Raw genomic sequence first — 22,034 nt, 5'->3', positions numbered from 1 at the left:
CAAATTTCCACACTTTTACGTTTGAGCTGCTCCACTCCTTCAGTTTAGTCACAACAAAAGAAATGATAATAATTCAACAGCTAATTCACATTTCTGCTTGAGTAGCTTAAATAAAAGAAAAGAAAAAAAGAAAAAAACACATGGATTCATTTGTTCCTTAAATTCTATTTTAAAATATGAAAAAAAATGCAAATATGTTCAGCCAGTTTAACTTTGTTTGTTTATTTTTTAAAGGCAACTTCAAACAGAAAAATGTTACAGAAAAAAAGATTAATAATTTAATTTGATGGTAAAAAATATATAGATCGTGCAAAAAAAAAAAGAATATTCTTGTTGAAGTGGAATCAGTCATAAATAAATATGAAACCTGAAAGCAGCAGCAACTTTTATTAGTCCCTGCAGTTCTCTTTGTCTCCATGGGGGGTGCTGTTGCTTTAACTAAAACTTCTTAAGGATCTCAGGAATGAGCTCTTGCCCATCTTTCAGGTGGTCCTTCCATTCCTGTGGGATGCCCCGCCCATTGTAGGCGGCCCCGGCGCCCAGCAGGGCCCCAAGGGCAGCCCCACGGTTGCAGTTTTCACCTGGGGGAGGCAGCAACAGACATAATTACTGTTGGCGGTGCCTTAGCGGAATTGACAGTCAGGCTCAGAAATATTTGGACAGCGACACATTTGGATCAGCTAAACAATCAGGTGTTTCTCAACTGTGAGTTTCGCAGTAAAGCTACGTTCACGGCGAACGCAATTCGCGCGCCAGGGGCGTCCCGTCAGTGTACGGACACAGTCAGAGTTCCTGCTGCGCGATTTAAGCGACGAGCGCCGCTGGGTTCTCTGGGAGCAACATGTTTTGGATGGGGCAGCTATCTGGCGTGCCAAAAATTCTGCAAAAATTTCGCCATGCGGAGCCTTGTTTCCAGAGTTCCAATATCTGAACTTTTGTAAAGCTTTGTGTCGTTTAAACCAATCAGGAACTGTAGGATAGATTGTCTGTTTGCAGCAAGTCAATGCTAAAAATGGTCCTCTAAATCAGCGGCTCCTAACCCCCGGGCCGCAGACCGGTAAGAATAAATCATTTACATGACTTCCGTCTTATTCATTTCGGAATCTGAAAGATGTTTTATTTTGAAAAATTGCCAGATTCTCTGTTACATCCGTCTATCTATGTCACTCTGCCAAAAGGCGAAAACGCCCATCCAGGAGACAGAAGAGGAGCCTTAAAATTCCAAAAAAAGAAAGCTACATTTAATAGACATTACTTCTTTTTTGCACCATGAGTGAGGGGAAGGGCAGAAGATGATGACACCTGTGCGATGTACGTGTCAAAATAAAAGCTCAGAGCTCGTCTATTCACGTCTCTCTGCCGCCTTCATCGCAGCGTTGCTGCAGTATTTGTCCGCCACATCTTAAAGGCCGGTCTGTGAAAAGTCTGTCTGACGTCAAACCGGTTCGTGGTGCAAATAAGGTTGGGGACCGCTGCTCTAAATGTAAACTTATTTTCCCACCTCGGACTTATGCGGGACAGCAAGTCGTCAAACTGCGGTAATTCAGACGCAGTTCCTGCAGTATCCGACAAAGCTCACCTTAATAAGAGAGACTCTTCTTCAAACTAAATAAACCTGATCTCTTAACCTTATCCGTGTCTTCAATAATGTAGCCATGACGCTAAAATCTTTCGACAGTGGCTCCTCCCACAGGTGGCGGGATCGGCAGGTCTTTGGACAAGTGTCGAGCAGCGACGCGCCTCCAAACAGACGTGAATGTGCAGCGCGAATCGAGTCAAGGCAGCATTGGACTTGAGTCAAGCAGACGCCATGAGGCAGAACTGCATCTCACCTCCACAGTTGGCGTTTGCGAGGATCCCCTCCTTAGGGTCGTCATGAAACTCGTAGGCCAGATAAAACATGCTAGAAAGGGCTCCTGCAAGTTCATGAGACACGAGTAAGGGGCGGAGAATCGCCCTAAAAAAACATATGGAATCAGAGTCAGTCCTGAGTTTGGACCTTCGTTGTAGCAGGCCAGACCAAGATGGCTAACAGCGCTCTGGTGGACCGTCAGTCTGTCCACAGGGGAAGCAGGAAACCTAAACCAGGAAGAACAAACACTGTGGGTGAATCTGATTGGTCTTTCATTGGGGGTTCAGTCATTATGAACATTTAGGATCCTAATCCTATTTCTATTTAGATTGCTGTTATTCTTCTTTTTATGAATGTTATTTTATTTTATTATTTTATAAGCTGCTTGCACTGTGGGCCGAGAGGAAAGTAATTTCATCTGTGCTGTATGTCATGTGTATGCAGAATATTTGACAATAAAGCTGACTTTGACTTTTGATTCTGGACCCGCTGCCTTTAAAGACCCACTGCGATCATCTTTTGATCTACTCTAAAATCATTCCCAGTGGTCTTTGCATTATGAATTGAATCAAAATCAATAAATCTGGGCCGTTTTCTAGGACATAGTGTCTGCAGAGTGGCAGGAGTTCATACGTAATTCGCCTCAGAGTGACTGTTGACACAGACTAAGCCCACCCCCACTTCCCGGCATCCATCCGATTACTTGTTCTCCCACTAGCCCCCAACATAACATTAGCAGAGCAACAAAAACGGCGAGCAACATCGGAGCCGTCCAGCCGTACAGTTTAAACTTACAGCTGAGACGGGGAAAACAAAGACGATCATGGATCTATTTGTCTGCAAGTGGATGCATCAGAATGGGGCGGAGCGGGGAGCTTTTGCCCCGCCCAGTGTCCTTTCTACGTCACAACTTTATAAAAAAGCCTTTTTTTTTCATATCTGCTCCAGATTGACAACAATTTGAATAAAAAACTCTCCGAAATGCAGTTTTGAGCTTAATTCTCTTCATAAATGTCCTCCATCTTCAGGTAAAAATGCCACAAGAGCATCAAAAACACCCAAGTGAACAAAAGTCCCAGTAGAGGAAACTTTTATTGTGAAGTCTTTGCAGACAAACCTGGCAGCTTTGCGGCTGTAGCTCTGACAGGCGTCCCAGGCGTCCAGCTTCCTGAGAGCGTGCTCGGCCTGCAGGCGGACGCTGGCTCCGCCCAGCACGGCGTGCAGGGCTCGACTGTAGATGGACACGTACTCGGGCACTTTGGGGTGTGGATGGGTGAGCTTCACGAACTCCACAGCGGCTGACACCTACAAAAACAGAGGGGGGGTCAGAGGCCTGGCTGCAGGAAGACTGCAGCTCAGTGGCCTTGTGGTAGAGTGTCTGCCCCGTGACTGGAAGGTCGTGAGTTCAAATCCAGGCCGAGTTTACTAAAGACTTTAAAAATGGGAGCCCCACCTTGCCTCTGGTGGGAGGTTGGCGCCAGTGTTTGGCAGCTTCCCTGCTTGACACTCAGCATTAAGGGGTTAGATGGGGGGGGTTAAGCCACCAAATGGTTCCCGGGCGCAGCTGTGTCTGCAGCTCACCGCTCCCCCAGTAGGTGTGTGACAGCTAATTGGTACTTTAACTTAAAGAACTTTTTTCAATTCCCAATCATCTGGTTTAAAGTAACTTTTTTCTTAAAGTAGAAATTCTTGGTAAAAAACTATTCTTCTTACCTCATTTGCAGATATTTATTTTAATTGTAAGAATTTTTGACGCATTTCTCTGTTTTGCACTCACAGCTTGCTCCTCATTGGCTGAAGCCGACAGCAGGACGAAGGGAATAATCATGGGAAGGCAGCCGATGGCGTTCAGCTGGCCGTCCGGGAATGGCGAGCTCAGCTTAAGGGCGGAGCGCTTCTCTGCAAACTTCAGGATCTGCGATGGACAAAGAAGGCGGTCACCGATGGGACCGCTTTCAACCAAAAGCTGGGCGAAGAACCCGCTCTACCTCATCGGGGGAGGTCGGCCTGCCCTCCTGCCAGTCGGCGAAGAACGAGCGGTGGAAAGACTCGGCATACGTGTCGGCGTGGGAGCCGGGCGTGGTCAAGAACTGCACGTAGTCTGAGAGAACGGCGGCGCGCGCGGCGGGCACGGAGACGTCAGCGAAACCTCCAGAGACGAGCGCGCGGGCCGCCCGGAGGGAGCAGAGCATGTTGAGCGTGTTCTCGCCAGCGTGAAGACCTGCAGCAACACACGGAAGAGTGAACACGCAACACACCTGGAAAAGAACGCCAACCGCTCTGGAAAACACAAGTCAATTCCCCCAAAAAAATCAAAAATTAATGTTAAAAAACATGAAACAATAAAAAGCTGGAAAAGTGTTGAGTTTTTTCCAACTCAAATTTTATTTTTATTTTTTTGGACTTGTATTTTGATTTCTAAAATGTCATTTTGATTTCTTTTTTTAAATATTTGTTTTGCTTTTTTTTTTTTAATTGTTGTTGGGAACTATCCCGTTTCCTTTTATGTTTACTGATTTGTTGTTGTGATTGGCACTTCAGGGCCACCGTACAAACAACCACTAAGCCATGAAATAAGACCCTACGGTGCACAGTGAGGTCTAATAAATGCTTCAGAAGACGGCGTGACTAACTGGTCAGATATGGAGGGATTTTTGTGCCATTAGTGCGAGCCCAATACTCAGAACTTTAAAAAATGTTGCGTGCTCAAAAAATCATTTTGCGCTTAAAACAGAAAAATCCACTTGAAACGGAAATTAGGAATACTGAAATCAAGAGAAATTTTCCCTCTTCTGCGTTTGAAAGACAGCAAGGCCACGAAAGCCAGCCAATCAAACATATGGACGTGAAGGTTGATGCTGATTGGTCAGCTCGTAGACTGGATCAGCATAGTCCGACCCATGGGAGTTGGCCAGAGGCAAACAGATCCCCGCCGTACCTTGGTGGTAATGGACCGATCCGGTGGAGGACTTCCACAAATCCAGCTTATCGTGGAGAATGACATTCCCGACCACGTCGGCCCGCCTCCTGCTGGAAGACGAGGCACTGCGGCCGCTCCCCGCTGCAACAGCACACACAAACACAAACACACACATCAGAAGCCGTCAAGGTGACACGCTGAGGGTGGGACTTCGCCATTCACCGGTGTTGGACAGGGTCAGGATGCTGGAGGGGTGTTTGTCCGGGGGGGAGTTGAACGCTGTGATCCAGCCCCCAAAGTCCCTCCTGATGTCCCGGATGTTGTAGTACCAGTGGACCGGCATGGACATGGAGTCTGCAGCACACATGGCCCAGAAGGCCTCACAGACGGACTGCCGAACACCGGACATGTCAGCTGAGCGCTTCACCTCTGAGATGAAAAAAAAAAAACCCACAGAACGTCAGACATAGTGACACCTGTCCTGAGTGACGGCGGTGCGTGTATCGCTTTAAGAAGGTCATGTGACCAACCCAGAACGTGTGTCGTTTGAACGGAGGGGAAACTGTTCAACTTCTGACCTCATGGATCGCTCCAAATACATTTTTTTTCCCCAGTCAGGAATCATTTCTGATCATTTTTGACGGCCAATAAGCTAAATATTTGTCTCCTTTGGGCATTGTTTACTCTCGATTTTTAACAATGCTTTCATTCTTTTCTCTGAGAGGCTTGAATTATTTTCAAATGAATTACATTTATTTTATCGTAGGCCTCGGTGAAATATAACATTTTTCAGAAAAAAGTTTATTATAAAATGTCCCTTTCACCCCGAACGGGGTTCCACTGGGCTGCTGGAGCCTATCCTGGCCGCTCGTGGCCGAAGGCAGGGGACATCCTGGACAGGTCGCCAGTCTGTCTCAGGGCGCTCTGACATATTGGTTGTAAAAATTGCAGTTCTTTAAGAAGCTCTAAACTAAAGATTTCCCCCTTAAAGAGCGATGGATGAGGCCGTGATGAAGAGGATCAGCAAAGACCGTCAGCCGCTCGTCACTGTGGAAGACAAGGGCCTCAAGGAGCTCATGGAGGTTAGGGCACCTTCATATCCAAGCAAAAGACACTTGAAGGAACGTGTGTTCCTCCTTAAAAATGTATGAAGGTATTAGGGCAGCAGGCTATGAGGAAAACTCGCCATATCAGTGATCAATATTGCGACGACGATTATATCTTGCGATACATGAAAAAATAACAAAACAACCAAATACATCATTTCTATTTTGCTGCAACAGCTTAATTTAAATAAGAGTCAACAGAATTAAACTCCAAATGTCTACAAAGGAGGCAAACATCTGACATAAAAGGGCAGTTTTAACAACATAGATTAATAACTTAATGCTATTATAGAACATTTGGATTATTTTATTCATTTTTAACATCAACACAAACAAGGTTTTAAGCAAATTTTACACTCTTTTAAATAACTTAACTCAACAAAATAAATAAACAAATGAAATTACACGTTAATGACATCATATTTTACAGGCTGATGTTGGTTTAAAGCCCACTGCAATTGCAACTGCAATTGGGTAAGTGTTCCCGATGTTTTTGGTTTTAAATTATGATTATGTCGTTTTTGGCAACGACTTTTAAAAATCTGTCTCGTATTCTGAGACATCTTCTGTAGTTGATCAGAGAGGCGCCTCAGAGTCGTAGGCGGGACTGTTGGCATGAAGTTGAACCAGCCTTCATTTCCCATCATCCCTTCGTTTACGTACAGCCCCTCACAACCCCAAGCTAACATTACTGGTGCAGAATAATTAAATACACTTAAAGCAATGGGGAACAATATCGGAGAAATCTACCTGTACAGTTTTGAGTCAGATCGGAGGAAGAAAACAAAGACGTACATGGATCTGTTTATCTGCAAGTTGATGGATCGGAATGAAGTGGAGCAGGAAACTTAAGCCCCACCCAAACCGGATATCTTTTAAAAACTGAATTTTTGAATAAAAAATACTTGAAATTTTTATGATTAGTTTAATTTTCTTCATACATCTCCAAAACATGATTTTCATTGGAGTAAACCACTAACAGCTTTTTTCTTTAATTCTATTTTTATTTACCTGCAATGACTTCAGAATTACTGCAGGGGTCACTAGAGAGGCGGCAAACACTGCCAATCCGCAGTTCGGGCACTACTGTCAGTGATCTTTGAGGTATCATCCATCACTGCTCAGATAACACTTTGAGTACAGCTATTCTGATAGAAAATTACGCTTTAAATACTGTACAGAGAAAAAACCGCAACAAAAGAGAAGCACAAAAATTAACAAAAAGTGGTTCAGTCTTTCAGTGGTGACGGACGCGACTCATTCAAAACAATGAGTTGAAACCGTCCAGAACCAGAACGAGCACGTAGCTATAAGCCTGTGACATCTATGCTCAGCTCACGTAGATCGTGTGCTTACCTGACGACTTGCTTCTCGTTCTGATGCCACATCTTAACTTGCATAACTTTATTGTCAAACGGTTACGAAACGGGACAGGAAGTGCTAGCATTAGCACCGGAGGCTAATCATGCTTCATCGAGGCGTTGCAATTTCGTTAATATATGTCATAATTCACGTTACCCATGATTGTTTTTGTGAATATCAATCAATAATAGTAATAACCCGATTAGTTTATAAGTGTAACATGGTGACCTCCCACTTTGTTTATGTTTTGTAATTCTACGGTAGCCGTGAAGGGACAAAGCTTAGAAAGCAAAGTCAAAATTCCTCACCGGTCGTTTGATAATATCTTACTTAACAGAATATTACCAATATTCTAATATTCTGTCATCTTGCATTTGCAAGAAAGATTTTTTGTTAACAAAAAGTGGTTCAGTCTTTCAGTGGTGACGGATATATATATATATATATATATATATATATATATATATATATTATAAAAACACACCATATGATATGCAAAAAAATATTGATAACCCATATTTACAAAACATATTTAAACTCAAAAGCACATCTTTTATGATTGCAATCTGGTTACAATTTTCTGGAATGATTTTCATATAGGTGGCTTTCAACAAAAAAAAAAAACTCAATCCCAACATTTTCAAATCTTACAATTCAATTTGGGTGTATCTAAAAAGAAAGAATTCAGTTTTATTTAAAAAATAATATCATTTTAGCGCAAAACAAATAATGTATTCATAAATGTAGTTTTTTTTTAAAGAGATGCCAAATTTTTGCTATTTCAAAAGCGATCACCTGCTTTTTTTGTTAAATCCATCCAAACACATAAAAAGAAAAATATTAAACTCTTGAACAGTTTAACGGTTGATAAATGCCTTTTTTTCTTTTGATTTTATGTATTTTTAGGCAAAATAAGTTTTAAGTGGGTACAAAAGCTGCATTTGTGCACACTAAAGTCTAAAGTTGTGTCCACAAAATCCTACTTTGTGTGCACAATATACAAAATTGTTAAAATAAAATCCAAATTTGAGCACATAAAATACTTATTTATGGCCACAAATGATGTAATTGTAACTTTGCAAAAAAAAAAAAATTTCATGTGCACGAGTCTGTAAACTACAGCTAAGAATCTGGTTTGTGTTTTTTTTTAAAGGATCATGAGCAACAACTAAAACAGTACAGAAAATCAAAGGTATCAACTTTTATGTAGTGTTACAACATTCCCAGTGGTGTTTTAATCATGATTGTGCTGTTTTTAATTCAGAATAAAAAGAACCTGTGCGTAACATAGATTTTTAAAAATCCTTAGATAGGAATAAAAGTATAACCTCGATCAAGTACAAATATTTCCTGAGTTGGAACTGTTATGCACAAACGTTAGTGGAAATAATTCAATTTTAGCAAATATTGTTTATTTGAGCACACGTTATTCTAAATAGTTGTAATCTTAAGCAACCTTTTCATTTTTGCGCTGGAGATTTTTTTCCCCCAATAAACTTTATTGTATATTTTTCAATTTACAGAAATTCACAATCACTTGCACAATAAAGAAAAATTGTTAGTATCAAACCCACACATAAGACCAAAAAACAACAACAATAGTAATATTATTAATAATAATGCACTGAAGGTGTAAGGCTGGTGCTCCTGGCAAACATTACCCAGGGTGTAGTTAAAGACCATCTACGGTGGCCAGTGTTGGCCAAAATACCCAGAAAATGTAAATCAGTTCAAGGTAACTGTTGACTGGATTAGAAAACTCTATAACAGTCAATGAGGGTAACGTAAGTATTTGTAGTACTTAAAGAAAATGTAGATTTTTGCGTGTTAAAGGTTTAAAGCTAACGTTAATACTCACCTTTTAACCGGATACTCTCCTAACTGTTCTTTTGTCTTCCCGTCTGTTTGCACGAATCAGGAGGAGCGGTGATAACCCGGTTCGTATGAAAACAGCGCAGGTAACTGACTGATCATTATTCATTTGCAGCAATAGTTGGTTCCTGCTCCGTTGCATGGTGGATGCAGGCGGCCGGATGAGTTTAACGGAGTGTTTCTGTTTGCTAGAAGAGCTAGCTGCATGCTAACTTCCTGTCCTGTGTGTGGATATGGAGGACAAGAATCAGCCGGATCCAGAAGAACTGGGTAAGAAAGCGGAATGACTTGATGGAAGGAGATGAAGAGGGAAGGATCATCAACTCTCAGCTGCTCTGAACCTCCTTTGGGTTTTCAAGTATCAGATGAAGATCTTTTTCTCAGATGCTGATGTCGTCTGAAGATCTTTATTTGTTCTGCAGATCGGGCTAAAATCTTCTGGGCCGAGAAGAAGGATGTGGATGAACTGTTCAACGATGTGTTTGGATACCTGGAGCACCTGAAGACCGTTTTGAAAAGTAGCACGGCAACAGAAAAAGGTACTGCCTTCAACCCTGGAAACAGGAAAGGATGCTGCGGGAGGTTTCTATGGAGGCCTGAAAAAAAACAAAAAAAACAGGTGTTTTTATTAAACCTTTTTGAAAGAATTTAAAATATAGCAAGAAAACCACAAAAGAATTGACACAAAAAATATATTTGTGTTTTTCCTACCTGAATAAAGAAAAAGAATTAGTAAAAAAACATAAAGTAGAACAAAAACACTTTTCTTTTGAATACAGAAAAAATACGATTACGTGAATACACATTTATATATATTTTTTCTTTCTTACCTTTTCTGCTGAGTCAGATGATCAGAACATTTCTGAGATGTTCTTCTGTCGGTCTGTTAGAGTACCTTCAGGCCCTGAGGCTCCTGGAGATCCTGGACTGCTCCCCCTCCTCCTGTCTTCAGGACCAGGACTCCTCTGTGGTTCAGGTGGTGATCGGGTCGGGTGAGTCTTATCTGTGTGATCATTCTATATTTCTAGAGACAAACTAGAGTCAAACTGAACTGAAACTTTTTTTTTTGCGTGCAAATCTTTATTGAAATGACATACAGTGAGGGACATAGAACTGTACATCAGTTTTTCAAGGTAAAAACCAGGGGGGGGGGCAGGGGTAATAAAAGAAAAACAACAAAAATCAAACCTCCTTAATACTAAAAAGTTAAAAAAAATTGTCGGAGGAACTGGATTCCTAGGTTTCTCACTGTGGATCACCTTCTCCAGGTGAGCTGCTGCCAGCAGACCTTCCTGATCCCAGCCCCCCCTTTGCTCCGCCTGAGGAGTCCAGCAGCTGTGGGCGTCCCCCTGCTGGCATAGAGGAGTTACTGCCTCCCCTGGTTCCCGTTCAACTGCAGTACCAGCCTCACCAATGCTGCAAGGTAAACCCCGTCAATTGGACAGTGAGTCGATTAAACCGGCGTGCTAAAAGGGTTTCTGCTCCCGCAGGCGTGTCTGCCCTCACTACCCAGAATGCCTCAGCCCACGCTGCCGTTCTGGGGCCAGAACCCACTCAAGGTGCCTTTGCTGTGCGGCTTCAAGAGGCTGATGTCGCAGCCCGGAAGGGGCGGGTCCCCGAGTGGCGAGGAGGAGGAAGAGGAGGAGGAGGAGGCGGCCTGTGACGTCGTTTACAAGGCGCCGTGTGGTCAAAGTCTGCGCAGCTTTGAAGACGTGATGCTCTTCCTGGTGGCGACGGAAAGCTACGACCTCCTGCAGGTCAGCGGGAAACACGGTGTGCGTTTGTGCGCGTGCGAATCTCAAACGAACGACACTTGTGAACTTTTGGCCGCAGGTCGACTTCTTCACCTTCAACCCCTCCGTTGAGTTGGACCCTCCCTCGGTATCGGACGCTCAGATCCTAATCAAGGACCTCAGCCGGGGTTTGGAGCCGACGCCGGTGGAGCTGTGCGCCCCAAACGTCGGCTCTCGGCCCCCCGAGTTCCGCTACAGGAAGGACCGCTGGCCGCACGGCTGCTTCCTGAGCCAAGGCCCGACGCTCTTCAGCGCCTGCTGTGACTGCACAGACGGCTGCAGCGATGCCCGGAGCTGTGCATGTGTCGCCATGACTACCAGGGGGCGGGGCTACAGCTACCGCCGTCTGCTACAGCCTGTGGAGTCGGGGTGTGAGCAGAACCTTTAGTCCGGTTCACGACGCATCGGGTTTTGCTGATTAACTCTTCCTCCTCCTCCTCATCCACAGGCTGTTTGAGTGTGGACCGTGGTGCGACTGCGACCGCGCTCGTTGTCAGAACCGGCTGGTCCAAAGGGGCATCAGGGCGCGGCTGCAGGTCTTCCAGACGGAGGACCGGGGCTGGGGCGTCCGCTGCCGCGATGACCTGGACCGGGGCACCTTCGTGTGCATCTACGCAGGTCGGGTCGGGTCCGCGAGTCACTCCGGATCGGAGCGGGGACCCTGTTTGACCCGGTTCTGTCCTCACGTTGTAGGCGTGGTCCTGCAGAAGGTGCTGAGCCCTGATGAGCTGCCCCCGCCGAAGCTGACCAGAGCGGACCTCCCGTCCGACGATGAGGTGGAGGTCGTGACGGAATGGCGAGCCCCACCCGTCCTGGAGGAGCGCAGAAACCTAGTGGACACGCCTCCACCCTGCCCCAACGTCCCGGTGATCCAGACGCCTGCAGAGGCCTCCGCTCCACCCCTGGACCAGGTTTGTCAGAACGGAGGCAGTTAACCCTTTAACACCGCAGCTTTGGTTGGGGATTCTGGCGCGGAGAAATGCGGCTTTGCCGTTTTGTCGCATGTTGGCGAAAAGTTGCTATAAAGCTGCTTTTCAGCCGGTTGATCGGGTAAACACCTCGCTACTGTAAAGTGTTCCATGTCAGCGAAAACTGCTTTTCTCCGCTTCAGAATCAGTTGGAATTACATTAGTTCTTTGAAATGTTGAAGAATTATGGTAGGCGAAAGAACCTAAATAGCCTCACTGGAGCTAAAGGGCTGGTTTTAAAAGCGTTTAAGGGAGCTAAGACAACAAAAAATTCTATTTCGTTTGTCAGTTTAATCTTCCTTTACCACAAATGTAATGAATTAAAGAAATGGGAGAAGGAGACACTCAACAGAAAAAAGGGAGACCTGCTGATTTGTGGACAACACAAAACTCACGGTCATCAAAAGAAAAAAGTAAAGACCATAAACTTCCTTTTTCTAAGGGGAAACTTGAGTCAAAATTGTTAACAAAGTTCTGCTTCACTTTAAATATACACTTTTTAAATCTACAAAAGCTGCAAAGTTGTTTTTTTTTAGATTAATCACAATCAAAGAATTTACTAAATAAATGCAACCTCAAATACATGTTTGTGTTCCTTTAATATTTCTTTTATATATTTGAAATCAGATAAAATATGTATTTGCTTCACTGTAGTTGTGTTATCCTCCCTCCTTTCAGATATGAATGACTGGTGGATCAGTAAATACTGTATTTTCTGCACTACAAGGCACATTTAAAGGACTTCATTTTTTTTTTTCACAGAATGATAGAGCCTTATAAATGGAATAATATATACATACTATTTTAATTGCGGAAAAAAAAATTGGTTGGTATGGTTAAAATATACTAATGCAGCTAATGTTTGGCCGTCTGACTTTTTTTTTCAAATCTTTTTACGTGTTTCAACGTTGGGAGTTAACATAATCACAGTAGTTTGTTTTGGCGATATGAGTCGTTTTTTTTGTTGTGATGCTAACAAAGTTGGGAGTTAAAAGTATTGTGAATACGCTAACGTGGCTAATACTTCTAACGGTTATGGACTGTGGCTGTGTCCTAATTCCTTCACTACTCACTACGTAGTGCACTATTTAGTTACATACATAGTGCACTATATATATATATATATATATATATATATATATATATATATATATATATATATATATATATATATATATATATATATATATATATATATATATATATATATATATATATATATATATATATATATATATATAGTGTACTATATACGTTCGCCATTTTGTAGCAATGTCAGAATCTACCATTTTAAAATCCAGTGCCCTACAAATTTCCCAGAAGTCTCTGCGAAAAACTAGTATTTTATTTTTTTGTAAAGTGGTGAGCATGGTGTCTGAATTGCTTTTAAAATCTAGGGCACTAGACAGTCCCCACACTATTTAGTAGTTAGGGAGTAGGGTGGGAATCTGTGTGTTTTTTTTTTAATGTGTTGCTAAAATAGTTGAAAGTTAGCATAATCACAGTAACTTTTATTTAAGCAGGAGTATCAGTCTTTGTTAGCTTTGCTAACAAAGTTGGGAGTTAGCGTAGTCATAGTAACGTCTGTTTTAGCGGCGTCAGTCTGTTTTCTACATGTTGCAAACAAGGTTGGGAGTTACAGGTATTGTGAATACGCTAACGCGGCTAGCGCTTCTAACGTAGCTAACGTGTAGCATGCCACTCTTTTGCCTCTTAATGCATCTTGTAGTTGAAAATATACCATTCTTTAAATGTTTTTTTTCATGAAAAGCAAGTCTTGATTAAGAAGTCTTTTTGTGTTTAAACAAAACTGATTGGCTGCTGCAGCTGAAGCTTGTCTTCTTCTGGTTTTCCGTCAGCAGGTGCAGACGGTGGTGGTTGGAGGTCCAGACCTACTTTCTTCCTCCACAGGTGCAGCTCTTGCTCTTTGCAACCCCTTCCTACACTCATCAGAGGCATTAAAACAGTGAGAGCTAACGTCTCCATGTCAGAGTTCAATGGTGGGAAATCTGTTTTCAGGAGATCGCACACAGCAAATGAAGATCCGCGTGACGACGGGCGGTCAGGCTGAGAACAGAACAAAGAGGGAGCATCAGAGAGGTGTGAAGAGAGCCGCCATCATGGAGGGCGTTTGTTTTGTGGACGCCAGCAAGGAAGGAAACGTCAGCCGCTTCATTAACGTAAGTCCAGAAACCTAGCTACTGAAGAGTGTAGGCGAGGTCCAATCCTGGACAGTGTGTCCATTTTTGCTGTAAAATATCTTTTTTCTCTTACCTTTCTTCACATATCCTCAAACATTTCTCTGCTCTTTTAGAATTTTTACTCTGTTCAAACATATTTTTTCCTGTATGACTCATGAGGTGTAAACAGAGATCTCTCACACATACTTCATGTTAAGTTTCTCCTTATGTTTTTTTTATTTCTTTTGTATTTCTGATGGTTATGACCCCCTGCTGAAAAAATATTTACTTTAATCCCACCACAGCACAGCTGCCAGCCGAACCTGTTCATCCAGAACGTCTTCATCGACTCCCACGACCCCGTCTTCCCCGTTGTGGCCTTTTTCACCAGAAGGTGAGGAACAAAAAGTCTCCTTCTCATCCCTCAGCTGGTTACTGGTCGTCTTTTAATAACTAAACCTCCTAATTTTCCTCCATCAGGGCAGTAAAGGCTGGCACTGAGCTCACCTGGAACTACGCCGCCTACACACCTGGCCTCCCGCAGCAGAAACAGGAAGTGCCTTGTCTGTGTCGCAGTGATAAGTGTCAACAATGGCTGCTCATTGACGATGACGTTTCCTGTTTGTTATACAACAACGAAAATACTGGAATGAAAACCCTGTGATGCTTTTGGATTCTTACTACTTCTTTTTTTTTTTGGATAGATTTGTAATAAATACTTTTGAAACAGAAATCGACGTGTTAGAAGTTTATTTCTTTTTAAAATCCACTATTCTCAGCCTCTGGCCCTGGAGAGCAGCTTCAGACCGATCCATCCATCATCTATGTATGAAGGAGAGATTTCACAGACGTTTCTTCGCTGCTAATGTCTAGCTCGCCTATAAACATCCATAAACAAACTGCTCCACCCAATAATCCACCGAATTTAATCTGATTTAGTTGCATACACCTATTTTTTTATATTATTTTATGTTTATTTCCGACAAGGATGTTTACTTTGGAGGGTTTTTTTGTAATCTATTTTAGCTGTGCAGCAATGTATTTCCCTATATGGGGACAAATAAACAATCTATTGTCCTATAATTATTTTCTTTTCACCATAAAGAATTCATGCAAGAGACTTATTTAAAACTTGGTCTTTTAAGAGCTGTACAGTATCAAACTGCTGCATTTTCTCTTCCTATTTTTGTTCTAAAACTGCATTGAGTTAAATTTGACATGCCTAATGCCTTATTGTCTTAACAAATGTTAATTTTTTAAGGGGAAAACAGAGTTAATCTAGGTGATTCTCAATGGCTTCTGTTCCCGCTTCTGCTTTTATTTAGAAAAACAATCCACTCGAAATTGCATTGAAGCAATTTAATTTCCTTACTGTGGGACAAATATTTATTTTATATTTAGCACTATGGAGCCTTTCGTCTCATTTTAATTCCATGGTTCAATAAAAAATAAATACATTTTAATGCATCTCTCAAAAATGCATGGACTAAAAGACCCATGCAGTGACATACTGTTGAGTTAAGTTCTTATTTTATTTCGCAACTTAAGAGGCACGTCTTAGGGTTTAATTTTATTATATTTTATATCAATCCATCTATTAATTCGTTTAACAGTCAAATTGACTTTTCTAACTAATTGTTATTTGACAGCTTCTATTTCCATTTCTGCTTTTATTTTGAAGAACCCTTCTCGGACAGGAAGTACTCTCCGGTTATATATATCCGTTCCCTCGCCTTTCACTTCAGACGCCACTGACTCTTCCTTCGTTCGACACCGACCATGTCCGCTCCAGGCCGACCGGCGCTGCTCCTCCTCGTGGGGATGTCCTGGGCCGCTGCGTCCTTCGCCTGCAGCCTTCAGATCCCTCCGCACCAGGAGGTAGCCCGGGTGGCCCGCTTCATTGCCCACCAGTGCGACTGGGCGTCCATGGCCACCATCTCCACTCACAAGCCGGTGATGGGACAGCCGTTCTCCAACGTGTTCTCCGTGAGCGACGGACCCCGTGGCAGCAGCACCGGGGTGCCTTACCTGTACCTGACCAGCATGGAGGTCTCCGTGCAGGACCTGCAGGTGACTTTGTAGTTGTCGTAACTGTCTAGTGCGCGGACGAATATCATGTCGGGGGTTGGTTTGGTAAACAAGGTTACACAAGCACGTGAACTGTCACGTGACTTCAGTCATGACTAGGTAGAATTTACTTGTAGTGACTCGGCAAAATGTGCAGAGGTCTTGTGACAGCGGGAGCTGTTGTTCATACAGATAAGGAAGAACAGCAGTGTTTTTTGTAGTGGTCCCTCACGGGTTTCTAACTTGGTTTAAAACCTAAAGTCTGACTTTATATGTTCATATGTCCACTTAAATACAAATTGGGTTTTATTTTATTTATTTGCCTTTCATTGAGGGAAATAGTATTTGACCCCCTAGTAACCATTAATGTTACTGTATGTTCACACTGGGCATATGACTCACATTCTTAAACCTGCTTTCAGCAAATGGTGTTCACACTGGACAGTTGCTACCGGATGTTGGGGCATGTACCTAAATTTTGGTGCGAAAACGTCAAAGCGGTACAAATTTATCAAATTTATCTCCAGTTTGCTCCAGACAAATTAGTGTCGTAGAATTCTGGCCGGGCACAAATCGCAATTAATAATTTCTCATCCACGATCATTTTCCTAACGGTTGGCACTCCTGTGAGTGAAAAAGGGACGCCATCCATACGTCACCACTACATCGGAATTGGTCAAAGATCCAATTGATTCACTTTTGACTCGCGTTCAATGGCTGCACATTTGTATGTTGAGCCTGAAAACGGTCGTAGAAACGTGCCTTAGCTATGCAAAAATATGAAAGTTTCTAACACGGAAGCCCGAAAAGCGGGTTAACACGCATTGATGTAAACTTTTCATTAAAAATGGTTGCTTGAATGTATGTTGCCAAGGCAACTAGAGTTCTGATTCACACAGACCCTTTAAACTCCCCTAAATCAATCTGGCACTTGAATTGAAGACACCTATTCTAACTAATCAGCTTTTCACAGAATAATTGACTGTATAAGAAAACTGGACTGAGTGACTCACCCCCCCCCCCCCCCCAGCGTTCCAAACAGGAAGTACCCGCTGGTTCCAAGAAGACAATATCCCATAGAAATCTCTAGGGAAATAAACAGCTGTTACCATTTGTCAGAATAACCTTTCCTGCTCTGCTACATGTTTTAATGTGTTCTTGATAATCCAATTTGTTTTTATACGATTTGGCCAATCAAATACAACTTAATAAAAGTATGTGATCTCATGTCTAACGTTCGCAGCTTTATACAGTCAATGCTCCAAACTCTCTGACGTGGGAAAGACTTAAGGAGCTTTCAGTGGATTTAAGGGAGAAGGTTGTAGACCTGCACAAAGACAGAATTGACTACAAAACAATCAGCAAGACGTTGTTGCCGCAGCTGTGCCAAAATGGACCCAAACATCTCACCTGGAGAGGTTTCCATGATCATGAGGACGGTGAGAAATCGGCCTAAAACAACACGCAAGGGAACAGGAACCACTAATGGTTTATAACATCTTTCAGTGCTCGCAATGCAGCTCTGCTGATGGAGGCAAAAGTGCAGACCCGCCTGAAGTTGGTCAATGAAAACCTTCATGATCTAGAGAGATTGGGAGAAAGTGCTGGCGTTAGATGAGACCAAAATTGAGTTGTGTTTGGAGGAAAAGACATGGTGCCTATTACCCGAAAGAACACCGTCCCCACTGTCAGGCATGGAGGTGGAACCATTATGCTTTGGAGGTGTTTGTCTACACAGGGATGCATAGACAGGACCATGTAGCATCAAATCCTGAGTGGGAATCTCCTTCCTGAAGCCAGGAGGCTTAAAATGGGTCATGCATGACCCGAAACATATAACCAAGGCAGCCAAAGAATGGCTGGAAAAAGAAGCACATTGAGGTCATGGAGTAGTCCAGCCTCTCTGGACTTCAATCTTCAAAAACCTTTGGAGAGAGTGGAAACTCTGATTTGTGACAATGCAATCTGAATGATTTAGAAGTCATTTTAAAGAAGAGTGGACCAAAATTCCTCCTGATATGTGTAGAAACCTGCTCTTCAACTACAAGAAACATCTGATCTCTGTGCTTGATAAGAAGGGTTTCGCCACCATCTTTCCAGTAAGAGGTTTCAAATACTTATTTCCCCTTAATGAAACGCAAATACATTTACATCAATTCTTTAAAGTTGATTTCGTGATTCTTTTTTTTCTTTTCTTTTTAATCTCTCAATGTTCAAATGAAAATTACAATCCAAGTTTTTACTGTATATTTACACCTTTTTCGTATGAGGAGCTTCCTTTCTTAATGTGACAATTCAAAGGTTTTGATAAACTAAAACTTGTATATTAGCACAGCTACAGAGCAGGGACTCACCTGTGCAATGCTCACCTGTGCAGGTGAACCCGCAGGCGTCCCTGTCCATGTCCCTGGCTCAGACTGATTACTGCAAGCAGCTGGGCTTCGACCCTCAGAGTCCTCTCTGCGCTCACATCATCCTGTCTGGGTCAGTCATCCAGGTACGTACCCATACCCGTGCGTCCCAAGCGAGTCTCCAAGACAGGTCACAAATGACCCGCTCTCCCTTCTGTCCAGGTAAACGGGACCGAGGCAGACTATGCCCAGAAGGCTCTGTTCAGTCGACCCCCCGAGATGATGGAGTGGCCAAAGGACCACGACTGGTTTTTCGCCAAGTTCAACATCACACAGGTACGAGCAGAACCCCGGTCCAGGTGTTATGCCACGTTCACACCGGGCTCGGAAACGTGTTTTAGTGATTGCTTCCAATGAAAAAGTCTATGTAAATCACTGTGCATGTTTTAAAGACCCTTTTCAAGTTCTACGTACAAAACATGTGGCCATTGAACGGACATCAAAATTTAAACCAGTTGAGCATTTGACCAATCAGGGACTTGGATTTGGTTGGGACATATGGGTAGCATTCTTTTCAAAACACGGAAATACCAACCGATTGTAAATTGATCATGAAGGAGAAAAGAGATTTCCACCGCTTGGACATTTTTTAACTGTGAGGACACACGCTAGTATCAGGTAGCAGAACCATCTGCTAAAAGAACGTTCAAGAACGCCCATTTAGCTGGTTTTTGAACGTCACATGCCTGGTGGGTACGTAGCATCATCGGTCGGTTCTTGGGGCTCTGATGCCTTCACCTGCTGTGTTTCAGGTCTGGGTGCTGGATTACTTTGGTGGAATAAAGATGGTCTCTCCAGAGGAGTATTTCCAGGCGGCGCCTCACAAGAAGCAAAACTGACAGTGAGAGTTGTAGGTTCTTGTAGTCCACACTTCTTGGTTTTCTCCATGGTGCCAAGATACCAACTTACCGAAATGTGTGTTCTGCTCGGATTAACTTTATAGTCATAACAAGTACGAGTACAAAGAAATAGAAGAAACTTGCATCTTATTTTTAAGGAGTAGAGTATAGGTGCAGGAACAAAAAGATCCCACTTGTATAAAGACGCACAGTACAAAACTAGGATGTGAGATATTGATGGGGAGCGTGGTATCGGTGCCCCAGTACATCACTTCAGGACACCTCAAAGCGCCGTCAGCTCTGGAATTGTACGAAGAGTATGAATGCTGGAGAGAAGGACACCGCCTTCACACACTAACCACACCTCCCTCTGTCGTCTGGACATTTTGGCCAGTAAAGGACTCCGCTCAAGGATTGTTCGATTTGATCAGAAGTCTTGACTGAGTCTTTGAGACACTTTTTGGTCCAAATCCTGAACAACTTGATTCAGTTTTCCTCCCAGCTGCGTAGAAAGTTTCTCCAAGTTGTCATCCATTTGTGGCATCAGTTCCAAGACTGCAAGCGCCCTGCCCGGCTGGGCAATCAGGACGATAGCATTTCGGTCCGACTGTGACAGTCTCTCAATCTGAGCCTGAACCCTTTAACACTTCAGCTCCAGTGTTGCCGATCTTTGAACTACCGTAACCCTTCACCCGTTCACCCAATAAACTAATGGATTCTGAAGAGGAGCAAGAATTTATCGTACTGATTCTCCAAAATCGGTTAGAGATCCGTTCATTGTGCGAACGCTCAGAGTTACAGTAGTCAAAAGGGCGTGTTTTATTTCTTGTTGTCCGGGATTAGAGGGTAAAGTGGCTGGTTCACAGACCGCCTCTTGCTGTTAGCTGCATCCAAACTGCTAGATAAACCAGAAATTCTAACATTCCCATTTCCAGAAATTCGATTATCAATCATCCAAATAGGTTAATAGCCCTGCAACAGATGACTGACTTGTTCCGGATGTACCCTGTCTTTGCCCAACGGGAGCTGGGATAGGCTCCAGCAACCCCGTGATCTGGGAAGGGCTTCAGCAAGTTCTGAAGGATTCATTCACAGACAGCTGGGATAAACGTACACTAGAAGCAAAAACCCAGCCGTTCCATTAAGAGGGTCAGCTTTCCTGGTCTTTAGTGTGGAAAAAAACAATTAAAGTGTCAATCGAGTTCAAAGACCAGCTGATGAAATCCAGTCTCAGAGTGAAAAGGGCAGAAGGACGCACAAGAATCAGAGACCGGCTCAGAGAGGAAGAAAGGAGCAGGAAGAGAAAATGTTCTTTTCTTAGAACCTGACAGAGATGGCCACATCATTAAAAAAAAAAAAAGGTTCCTTTCAGTGGTAAAAACCTGCAAACATTAGAGCACTGGTTAAAAAATTATATGTGTGCACTTTTTACTTTTTAATAGTAGCTCTTTTTGTATTTTTCAAAAATATAATATTTTTCTAACAAAAAAATAGTAAAATATAACAACTCTGTTGTTCAGGAATATACCCCAAGACTCTCTTCCTACATGCAAAAGACATCCTCAAACAGAATATCTATAAATCTATACACACACCTTAAAGTCTGCCCCTCAAAGATAAATATTTTTATTTTGCGCCCAGAATTAACAAAGTTTTGCACCAATTTTAGGCCCAAACGTTTCAGTGATTACACATTTTTTTTTACCATGTAGTGGAACAAGAAGAGAAGAATTTAAAGGAACATTTTCCTGCATACAGGGTTTGTGTTTTTGCTGTGTGGCTTTTAAGGTTACAGATGTAATGCTACTGTTTGGCCACTAGGGGGAGAAAAGCCCAAGAAATGAGCCGCAGATCAACAAACGCCATACAAAACTGGAGACCTTTTTCTTTCTTTTGACATATATTTGTTTTGCTTTTGCGCTCAATGTAATGTTTAGATGCACCATTTGAAAAGTATTTGAAAAAATGGAGACGAAGAATCAGCCCTGACAGTACGCCAGAATAGAGCCAAAGAAGTTTGAAATGTTGATTTATTTAGCAGATTTGTATGCTAATTCTTTTAGCATTCTTGTTCTATTAATCAACATGTAGCATCTCAGGGTTTTACACTTTGCAAGAACATGTTTAAAAAGAATACGTTTTATTAATTCAACTCAAAATGATCTCATTTTATAGTTTATAACTTAAAACAAATGCCTTATTGTCTCTGTTGCTTGTTGGATTGAAAAAGTGTTTTTTAAATGAGAAAATGTGACATTTATTTTTATACTCGTACTTTTTGTCTTTCATAAAAACAAAGCTGATTGTGAAATGTTATTTTCTGAAGCAATAAAGTTTCGTTCAATAAATCCTCTTCATCGCTCCTTACCAAATACAAAAACCTTTTCTCCTTGAAAGTTTTCAGCGTCGAGGTTTGATATGTTAGCGCAATCTAAGCCCACCCCCACTTCCCATCATCCATCTGCTTACACCCTCAACTGCTATCTTACAGCCCCTCACACCTCCAACCTAACATTAGAGGAGCAACAACATTTGCCAGCATATTTTCGATCTTTTTTCAATGGCGCCTTTTTTTCCTGTCTGTTGATTCACAACGATTTGAATAAAGAAATACTTAGAAACACTGTTTCAAGCTAAATTTTGTTTTTTTTTAAATCAGAAAAA

At 42.5% G+C, this 22,034-nt stretch overlaps 3 protein-coding genes across 10 annotated transcripts; 2 read left to right on the top strand and 1 right to left on the bottom strand.

The window, feature by feature from the left end:
* Positions 1-216: 216 nt before the first annotated feature.
* Positions 217-7,512, bottom strand: LOC101163470. Its single transcript, XM_023962715.1, has 9 exons — positions 7,235-7,512; positions 4,995-5,201; positions 4,791-4,913; positions 3,841-4,073; positions 3,630-3,767; positions 2,970-3,157; positions 2,000-2,079; positions 1,833-1,916; positions 217-581 (listed from the first exon to the last, which is right to left on the bottom strand). Exons 1-9 carry the CDS (start codon positions 7,323-7,325, stop codon positions 439-441), a joined length of 1,287 nt encoding a protein of 428 aa, XP_023818483.1. The 5' UTR covers positions 7,326-7,512; the 3' UTR covers positions 217-438.
* Positions 7,513-8,781: 1,269 nt separating this feature from the next.
* Positions 8,782-14,786, top strand: LOC101163233 (histone-lysine N-methyltransferase SETDB2). Of its 8 annotated transcripts, none has more exons than XM_023962427.1 (14): positions 8,782-9,019; positions 9,159-9,198; positions 9,305-9,382; positions 9,535-9,651; positions 10,003-10,104; positions 10,381-10,535; positions 10,603-10,869; positions 10,946-11,274; positions 11,354-11,523; positions 11,599-11,816; positions 13,736-13,784; positions 13,893-14,053; positions 14,359-14,447; positions 14,534-14,786. In XM_023962427.1, exons 3-14 carry the CDS (start codon positions 9,346-9,348, stop codon positions 14,715-14,717), a joined length of 1,878 nt encoding a protein of 625 aa, XP_023818195.1. In that variant the 5' UTR covers positions 8,782-9,019; positions 9,159-9,198; positions 9,305-9,345; the 3' UTR covers positions 14,718-14,786. The 8 variants fall into 8 exon arrangements, with proteins under 8 accessions (XP_023818195.1, XP_011481082.1, XP_011481073.1 ...); XM_011482780.2 differs by having other exon boundaries at positions 8,785-8,975; positions 13,733-13,784; XM_011482771.2 differs by having other exon boundaries at positions 8,785-9,019; positions 13,733-13,784.
* A 929-nt stretch (positions 14,787-15,715) lies between these two features.
* Positions 15,716-21,718, top strand: creg1 (cellular repressor of E1A stimulated genes 1). Its single transcript, XM_004066448.4, has 4 exons — positions 15,716-16,123; positions 18,498-18,617; positions 18,694-18,807; positions 19,284-21,718. The coding sequence occupies exons 1-4, from the start codon at positions 15,833-15,835 to the stop codon at positions 19,368-19,370; spliced, it is 612 nt and encodes a 203-aa protein (XP_004066496.1). The 5' UTR covers positions 15,716-15,832; the 3' UTR covers positions 19,371-21,718.
* Positions 21,719-22,034: the final 316 nt, after the last annotated feature.

Source organism: Oryzias latipes, chromosome 2, assembly GCF_002234675.1.
Source record: "Oryzias latipes chromosome 2, ASM223467v1".
NCBI lineage: Eukaryota > Metazoa > Chordata > Actinopteri > Beloniformes > Adrianichthyidae > Oryzias > Oryzias latipes.
The sequence above is the reverse complement of the archived record's forward strand: the minus strand, read 5'-3'. Positions and strand labels throughout refer to the sequence as shown.

Bases quoted from the DNA above. Each gene is read 5' to 3' on its own strand.
- LOC101163233 (XM_011482780.2), top strand. From the start codon at position 9,346: ATGGAGGACAAGAATCAGCCGGATCCAGAAGAACTGG. The intron at 9,383-9,534 runs GTAAGAAAGCGG...TTTGTTCTGCAG, and splicing joins GCCGGATCCAGAAGAACTGG to ATCGGGCTAAAATCTTCTGG. The intron at 13,785-13,892 runs GTGCAGCTCTTG...ATCTGTTTTCAG, and splicing joins CCTACTTTCTTCCTCCACAG to GAGATCGCACACAGCAAATG.
- LOC101163470 (XM_023962715.1), bottom strand. From the start codon at position 7,325: ATGCTAGCACTTCCTGTCCCGTTTCGTAACCGTTTGACAATAAAGTTA. The intron at 4,074-4,790 runs GTACGGCGGGGA...GTGTTGCTGCAG, and splicing joins ATCGGTCCATTACCACCAAG to GTCTTCACGCTGGCGAGAAC. The intron at 2,080-2,969 runs GTTTGTCTGCAA...TTCCTGGTTTAG, and splicing joins TACAGCCGCAAAGCTGCCAG to GTTTCCTGCTTCCCCTGTGG.
- creg1 (XM_004066448.4), top strand. From the start codon at position 15,833: ATGTCCGCTCCAGGCCGACCGGCGCTGCTCCTCCTCGTGGGGATGTCC. The intron at 16,124-18,497 runs GTGACTTTGTAG...TCACCTGTGCAG, and splicing joins TCTCCGTGCAGGACCTGCAG to GTGAACCCGCAGGCGTCCCT. The intron at 18,618-18,693 runs GTACGTACCCAT...CCTTCTGTCCAG, and splicing joins TGTCTGGGTCAGTCATCCAG to GTAAACGGGACCGAGGCAGA.